The following is an 8425-nucleotide window of genomic DNA, read 5'->3' as shown; positions in this document are numbered from 1 at the left end:
GTTCAGCGCTTCACCTTCCCCTACCCTGTCCCTGGCAGTGGAAAAACTTCGGGGTGCCTCGACAAGGAAACAGCGAAAAAGAGCCCAGCGACTGGAGACAGATCTCCGTGAGCGTGGGAGCGGCTGGAGCCCCTGCAGTTCCTCCCTCCCCCCCAAAACCTGATAAGAAAATTCAGGGCTACAGTGAGAGGCCTTCAAGGACTGGGGTACAATCCCAGGAAAATCTGGGCTACTGGGGGAAATTCGCTGTCCAGCTGGCTAGGGCATATACCGAGAGTGCAGTACTTTTATCCGCTAGATTTCACTTCGCGTGGAAATCGAAAACGGAGGTTTCCCTGAGCTCAAAAGCCAGGGCCTCGCGGGTATCCGCACCCTGACTTACTTGGCTCAGGACAGCTATAAGATGCCCGGACCGCTCGACTCTGGCGGCCAGGAAAGGACTCTCTCGCGCCCTCTGGACCTGGCTTAATGGCGGCAGGACAGCTCCTACGGGTTGTCAAAGGTCCCGCCAGGGACGGGCATGGGTACGGAAACCCCGGGAAGGGCACGCAGTGCAGCCGGCCAACATGCACTACAAACCTACAGACCTAGCTAGGCGCAGCTGGCCTCTGGCGTTTGCTACTTGTGAAAAATAAACCGCTCCACTGAAAGTAGCCAAATCTAGGTCTGTTTCACATCTCCGACCATCCTCGGTTCACCTCTCCCCACCCCACTCCCCCCACTCCCCAAATACACACCATACACACACAGACTCCGACAGTGATAGCACTCTTTCACCCTTAATGACAAGCAAGAAAAAGCTAGAGCGAGAAAATAAAAGGCTGTTTCTTAGGCATGGGGGTTGCCAAAAGAGCCGATGCCCCTGCCTCCTGATCCTGCGCCTGCACGGACGCACCCATAATCCTGCATTTCTCCAACAAGTTGTTTATGGAGTTGTCTATTTGCGTACACCCCTCAATCCACCCCTTCTCGGTCTCCTTTGCCCCTTCCTCCGTCCTGGCCTGAAAGAGGGGGAGGGGCTCGGGTGCGGGTAGGGGAGGGAGGGCCGGACACACGGGGCCCGCGCCGCGGCTCCCCCTCTCCGCCTGCGGCCGCCGCCCCCGGATTATTTATCCGCAAAGTCCCGCGCGCGCCTATTGGGCCGAGGCCCGGGTGTCAGCGCGAGTCCTGGCTCGCCATTGGCCCCGCACACGTGCGGCCCTGACTCACGTGCTTCCGGTTTGAAGGCAAAAAGTGTGCCTGGGTGATTTTTTTTTTAAGCGAGAGAGTTTGAGCAAAGATCCGAGCTGTCAGAGATTTGAAAAAAAAAAAAAAAGCAGCCCCGGCGCTGGCGGAGACGCGCTCTCCCTGCAAAAAAAGCAAAGGCGATTAAAGGCGCTGCCAGCCTCGCGCTCTGGGCACAGCTGAGCGTGACACTCGGGGAAGTCAAACCCCTCACTACTGCCTAGGAAAATGGCTAGACTTTAAAGACTATTTTTTTTTTTTTTTTATCTTTAAGAAAAAAAAAATTCTTGGAGATTTTTTTCTTTCTTTTTCCTTTCCTGTTTTTTTTTTTTTTTTTCTCTTTTTACCGTGGCTTACTCCCCATTTAAAACAAATTGATTCTGGTTGCAGAAAGAAAAAAGAAATAGCCAAGTGTCTCCATATCTGGATATCTACAAATTAGAGAGAGACAGCGAGATCTGCTCGATAAGAGCGAGAGATCCAGGCCAGGCGCCTGGGCTTTTTTTTTCTGCACCCGCCCCGTGCCTTCGCTGGGGCTTTGCCGGCCTCCTTCCTCCGCGCACCCCCACGGGCCGCTGGCAAAGTGGGGTGGGGAGCGAGGCGGGGGGGGCGGGGGCCGGCGCGGCGGCCGAGGCGGCGGGGCGGCCGAGCATGGAAGAACAGCAGCCGGAACCTAAAAGTCAGCGCGACTCGGGCCTCGGCGCGGCGGCGGCGGTGGCGGCGGCCCCCGGCAGCCTCACCCTGAGTCTCAGTCCCGGCGCAAGCGGCAGCAGCGGCAGCGATGGAGACAGCGTGCCGGTGTCCCCGCAGCCCGCGCCCCCCTCGCCGCCCGCGGCGCCCTGCCTGCCGCCCCTGGCCCACCACCCGCATCTCCCCCCGCACCCCCCGCCCCCGCCGCCGCCGCCGCCGCAGCAGCATCTCGCGGCGCCTGCTCACCAGCCGCAGCCCGCGGCCCAGCTGCACCGCACCACCAACTTTTTCATCGACAACATCCTGAGGCCGGACTTCGGCTGCAAAAAGGAGCAGCCGCCGCCGCAGCTCCTGGTGGCGGCGGCTGCGGCGGCCGGAGGAGGCACAGGCGGAGGCCGGGTCGAGCGTGACAGAGGCCAGACCGGCTCAGGTAGAGACCCCGTCCACCCGCTGGGAACGAGGGCGCCGGGCGCCGCCTCACTCCTGTGCACCGCGGACGGGAACTGTGGCCCACCCGACGGCTCCCCGCCAGCCACCGCCGGCGGGGCGGGCGCGTCCAAAGCTGGGAACCCAGCGGCGGCGGCGGCTGCGGCAGCAGCAGCGGCCGTGGCGGCGGCGGCGGCGGCGGCAGCAGCAGCGGCCAAGCCTTCGGACAGCGGCGGTGGCAGTGGAGGCGGCGTGGGGAGTCCAGGTGCGCAGGGTGCTAAGTACCCGGAGCACAGCAACCCGGCCATACTGCTAATGGGCTCAGCCAACGGCGGGCCCGTTGTCAAAACTGACTCGCAGCAACCCCTCGTGTGGCCCGCCTGGGTCTACTGCACGCGCTACTCCGATCGCCCGTCCTCCGGTGAGTACCCAGCCCTAGGCTTAGCGGTGAGCCCGGCAGACGCCGGTAGAACTCTCAGCCGCCGGGCTGGGGAGAGCGTGCGTGCCGGATCCCGAGGGTTCTCTTTTCTCATGCCTGCTCTCTCCTTTTCACCTTCGATTCCAGTCACTACCGAGTGTTATACCCAGTTTTGTGCTCCTGGGCTCTGCGACTACCGCCCGGGAGGTTATGGCTCAGGGTACAGGGAGTGGGATCCTTCAATTTTGAACTCCGAGCCCTTCTCGCCTTCTTTGTGTTTTACCTTTATTATTCTTAGTAAAGACTCAATCAGTCTTCGCTTTTTCTTCCAGGGAAAGGGGTTTTTAGAATCAGCGGGAAGGTGGGCCTAGCGATCTGGGTCTGAAATCCTGCGGAGGCCGAAACTGAGCAAGGCTTTGATTAGAGAAATTATCTTCGCTTTGTGTCCTTGCAGACATAAACACCGTATCGATATTTTTTGCAGAGAGATCATTTGCACAGAGATAGATATAAGGAGACACAGGAAGAAAGAGAAACGTGTCTGATCGCTGTCCTTCTTCTGCAAGCCGGGTAGCCAAAAGGGCCTGACCCGCCTGGGTAGAATCCAGGGAAAGGCGGTTTCGGAAACAGTGGGTGCCGAGAGCCCCTGGCTCCCGATTCTCTGGAACTGACAGATAAACGGGGGAGAGGACAGAAGATACCTTAGGCTCAGGCCAGGGACCTGGGCCGAGGGCATAAGAGCCAGCCCCCACCTCAGCTTCTCCGTGGCCCGCCTGGCACATCCTCCCGGGCCCTGCCCCTTCCTTTTTTCACTCCTTCCTTCCGTACATCTGCCCGTTAGCAAATTTCTGCTAGCCATAGGCCCGTTTTTCTCAATTTTCCTTTGGCCCTTTCCCCACATACCTCTTTGAGCTTGGAGAACCCCAGGCCGAGAGGTACTCAGGGGCAGCCACGAGGCCCCTGGTGAGGAGGCTGTGGTCTGCCCGCCTCCGGGGACCGCAGCTCCCAGGAGGCTGATGGGCGCCTCGAGGAGGGCGGCAGGGGTTCTGGCCTACGATTGGGGTTCCGCGCCCCGGTCTGGCAGGAGGCCGGGCTGGCGTCGCGGTGCGGCGCTCCACTCCGACTGGTCTCTGACTTCCCACCGCTGCTCCGCTGCTGGCCGGGCGCGGATCGATGAGCGCTATCAGCCCCCGCCATCTCGAGCCCCGTTATTGACACATCGGGCTCCCTGAACCTCCGAAAAGCTGCTTTGATTGACTCGCCTGATGGATAGAGTGATTGAGCTGTCAGGCTGTGCGGCTCAGGCTGGCCAGGAGGCTACGATTTTATTACAAGTGTTCATGCCTCTGCAACGGCACCCATACACACAGTAACAACAACAACAGCAACAAAACAACTGCCACAACGCTCTAACAACCTAAGAGATGCCCATCTCACAATGGGGCCTTTCTGAGGTTGCACACATTTCCTGGGCCACTTCTGCTCAACCAGCTAATTACTAACCTAAACCAAGGCCTTCCTGGCCCCTCACCCCGCCTCCCAGTGCTTTCTTCATCGGGCTCAGGAGTGGGGCTTGTCTTTGTTCTTGGCTGCTTTCCTACTTACAAGCCTGGGGAGGCAGGGTGCTGGTTTCTAATCCTGCAGGGGCAGTTCAGGGAGAGGAACCTCAACCCAGTCTTGAGTTGCGGTGGTCGGCCAGGCCTGTACTCTTTTGTCACAGGACAGCTGGTGACCCCTGGAGCTGGTCTGCCCCAGAGGCCAGCTGCCTGGTTTACCCCTCTGTCACTAGGTTTCGAGATGCCGGTGCAGACCCTACTTTCCAGACAGTTTTAGAGGTTAACAGGCCAGACAGGGACTTCACTCAGCTCAGGAAGCTCCCATAACCATGACAGGGCCCAGCAAATAAATGCTAGAGACGACTTGCGTGTGGAGGCCTCTTTTTCCTCCTCTCTTCAGGGCTGGGCTTCATAGCCAGCCCTCTTCCCAGACTATTTTTGAGGGACCCTTCACTTTCCTAGGAAGGTTTCCTGTGGCCTCTTCCTATAACCATCTTAGGGCATAGCACAGATTTTTTCCGGATTGTCCCACCCTTTCTGTCCCTCTGCCCCTGTTTTGCTTCTGGATGTGGGGAGGGGGATGCAGTTTTCTTGCAGATCACCATAGGTGGGCAGAAAAGACAGCTCTGACTTGCTTTTGTTGTTCAGTTTTCAATCCTGAGATTGCAGCTTCTGTATCCGAAGGACTAGGGAGAGAGACCTGCCTGTGCCACTGGGTGTAGGATGGGGAGGGTCCTCTCTTTCTTACTGGTACCATCCAAGGGACAAAGCAGAGACCCCAGGGGCCTGGGCATGTGGATAAGGCATACAACTGGGGGAAGGCCTCTTCTCCCCTTTCCAGGAAGCAGGTGGACAGTGTCTTCCTGGGACTCCATAAGGGGCTTCGTTTTAGGCCAGAGGGAAAGAAGAGCAGGTAGAGAGAACAGATGCTGAATGTTTTGGAGCTAGGCAAGCCTCTCACATCGCCCTCCGTATCCCCTTGTTTTCTGGAGTCCGTAGCTACAAGCAGATGTGGTCTTATTGTAGGTGTGTGGGTGTAGATGCGCTTCTTAAGGAGGGGGAGAAAAATAGTTCGCAGGCTGGCAATTCCCGCAGGGCAGTCCTATCCCAGTCTTCATGACTCCACTGTTGAGCCTCTTTTTATGCCAAGTCTGTGAAGACAGCAGGCTCCTGACCTCCAACTCTGGGTTGGGCCTGATAGGGCTCCAAATATCTTTCCATCTTGGACTCTATGATTTAAACCTATCACGGCTGGGTCTGTTCTGAATTGAGGTGTGAGGTGCATACACAACTTCGGCAGGCCAGTTTTCCCCTGTGACCCTTCTGGCATCCCAGAGGATTCCCAGAGGGGAACCCAGCGACCCCAGTAGCCAGCAGATTGATCTAGGGGCTCGTGGGCGGGAGGAGCTGCACGGCCTCTGCTATCGCCCCAGAAGCCCGGGGCGAGATGCTCCAGCTCCGCTCCGCAATTCTCACGCAATTCTTCCTCTGCCCTCTCCCCCCTGCCCTCTGTCCCTTGTCCCCACCTCCGATGCTGCAGGTCCCCGCACCAGGAAGCTGAAGAAGAAGAAGAACGAGAAGGAGGACAAGCGGCCGAGAACGGCCTTCACGGCCGAGCAGCTGCAGAGACTCAAGGCGGAATTCCAGGCGAACCGCTACATCACTGAGCAGCGGCGGCAGACGCTGGCCCAGGAGCTCAGCCTCAACGAGTCCCAGATCAAGATCTGGTTCCAGAACAAGCGCGCCAAGATCAAGAAAGCCACGGGCATCAAGAACGGCCTGGCGCTGCACCTCATGGCGCAGGGACTATACAACCATTCAACCACCACGGTCCAGGACAAAGACGAGAGCGAGTAGCCGCCGCCGGCAGAGGCCGCGCGGTCCGGCCGCCGCACCCGCGCCCCCTCCTGGCACCGCGGCCGCCCCAGTGTGGGCCCCACGCCCCGGGGAGAAAGAATCAGCGTAAAGGAGGAAGGGAGCAACAGGGAAAAGAGAGAAAAAGAGGTTCCCAGAATGGAGAGTCACATTGGAACCAGACATTCTTTTTCAAAAGGGAGAAAGACTCAGACAGGTGCTATCGAAAAATAAGATCAGTTCTCTCTTCACAGTATAAGGGACGAAAACTACGAACTCTTAAAGCTCTATCTAGCCAAACCGCTTACAACCTTGTATATATTTAATTTCAGGTAAGGAAAAGAATTATGTGTAGCGATCTCTATTTGCTGGACTTTTTATTAATCTCCTTTATTATTATTGTTATAATTATTATAATTATTATAATTATTTTATCCCCCGCCTCCGCCTCGCTGCCCCTGGCCCAGTTTCGTTTTCTTTTGAATGTTATTGCTTCTCCGGTGCCTCCCGTCCCGCATCGCTGGCCCTCCGTTTCTCTGGGACTTTTCTTTGTGTGCGTGAGAGTGTGTTTCCTTGCGTGTCTGCCCTTCGCCTCTCCCCCTCCCCCATCTCCCCAGCCCCTTCTGTCCGTCTGTCTGTCCTGTCCCCGACCCTTTCGTTTTCCGGAGACTTGTTGAGAAATACGACCCCACAGACTGCGAGACTGAACCGCCGCTACAAGCCAAAGATTTTATTATGTTCAGAAACCTGTAGTCTGAAATAAAGTGTACACTGTGCTCACGAGCGCCTGACGGCCCTCCTCTTTGCGGGCTGGGGAAGGGCGAAGACGCAGGGCGGCCCTGCGCAAAGCGGGTACACACCGAGCGCGGAGCCCCGAGGCTCCGCCAGGCCTTAAGATCCATCACCGCACAATGAATACAGGGTACAAGGAGGGCGCGGTGATAGGGATGGCTCGGACCCGGGGATGGCCCGGGTTTGGAGGGTCTAGCGGGACACGCCTGGTCTCTGATAGCATTCAAAGGAGACCAAAGGCCGGAAACCCCAGTCCTGACTTCGGAAACACTGCGGAGCTGTTGGTCTGCTTCCCGCGGAGCCAGGACCAGCCGGGCTGCAGCATACTCTGGTTCAACCTGCTCCTCTCTCCAGCTTGCTTCTTTTCTTTTTCTGTCTCTTTTTCTGATGCAGTCTTGCTAGAGGTTTTCTCCTTTAGAAGCAAAAGGACTTCCCGGGGCATGGCAGAGGTGAGGGGCTGCCTGGAATACTAAGCGAGGGCCACCTTGGCCTGTCTGGACTTCACTGCTCTTCCAATGGAGAAGTGATTCGGTTGTCTAGACGGCTGGTCGAGGACGGCACAGGAACCTGGCAGGACTCATGGTGGGCGAAGTCCGGAGAGGAGGCCCCGATGCAGAGAAGCCATGTGGAGCTGCAACCCCTCAGTCAGCTACAGGGATTGCTCTGGGGCGAAGATCTCAACATGCACACAGGCCTGCCTTTGCCCCAAATCTAATAAGCGAAGTTCCTTTCACAATCCCAACAAAGCCTGGCTTGCTTTCTGATAGAGGGGGGCACAAACACCAGCCCCCTGGGGCCCCAGAACCCCCAGATTTCCAAGAGGGAAATGTCTGAACACTTGTCCCAGACCCTAGGGCCTATCCTTCCTGGGTAGCCACTGGGTCCCACCATTCAGGGACTAGGAAGAGAAAGGGGAGGTCCCTTCTAATCTCCCTTTGGTCCAGGATTTTTTTAAATGGTAAATTCTGTTCTCCCCGTTTTTCTTTCTCTTCTGTAGTATGTACGTATGCAGCTATACTCATATGACCAGATATGTAGGTGTCCCCAAAAACTCGGGTGCATATGTGATCATGTGTAGATGAATACTGGTACATCTGGGTGCCCACAGTGTTTTGTGTATTTCTGCATTATGTGAACATTATGCGATTGGATGTTCATGTCTCTGTAATTAGATGCATACTTGGATGTTTGTGAGTTCACAGTGTGTGCACATGTGCTTATTTGTGTTTGCACGTGTGTTTGTGCATGTAGGGGAACCCTGCTTCTGTGCTCTTTCCTTGGGTTTCTTTCCTGTTGTTTTTGCAGGATTGATTATTGTGAGAGTGGGAATGACCGATCAGTCTGCCTTTCTTGAAAAATTCACCTTGGTTTGGGCCTGTGCTGGGTGTGAAATGACAGTGCCAGGTGTCAGGCCTTGGAAGCCAAGGGAGTGTTGAAGTCCCTGTTGAAGGGCTTGAGGGGTTGG

General features: G+C 56.7%; 1 protein-coding gene across 1 annotated transcript; it reads left to right on the top strand.

The window, feature by feature from the left end:
- The first annotated feature begins 1025 nt into the window (after positions 1–1025).
- EN1 (engrailed homeobox 1) lies at positions 1026–6952 on the top strand. Its single transcript, XM_003585756.6, has 2 exons — positions 1026–2761; positions 5855–6952. Exons 1-2 carry the CDS (start codon positions 1876–1878, stop codon positions 6169–6171), a joined length of 1203 nt encoding a protein of 400 aa, XP_003585804.2. The 5' UTR covers positions 1026–1875; the 3' UTR covers positions 6172–6952.
- The last annotated feature ends 1473 nt before the right edge of the window (positions 6953–8425 follow it).

This window comes from Bos taurus, chromosome 2 (assembly GCF_002263795.3).
Source record: "Bos taurus isolate L1 Dominette 01449 registration number 42190680 breed Hereford chromosome 2, ARS-UCD2.0, whole genome shotgun sequence".
Taxonomy (NCBI): domain Eukaryota; kingdom Metazoa; phylum Chordata; class Mammalia; order Artiodactyla; family Bovidae; genus Bos; species Bos taurus.
The sequence above is the reverse complement of the archived record's forward strand: the minus strand, read 5'-3'. Positions and strand labels throughout refer to the sequence as shown.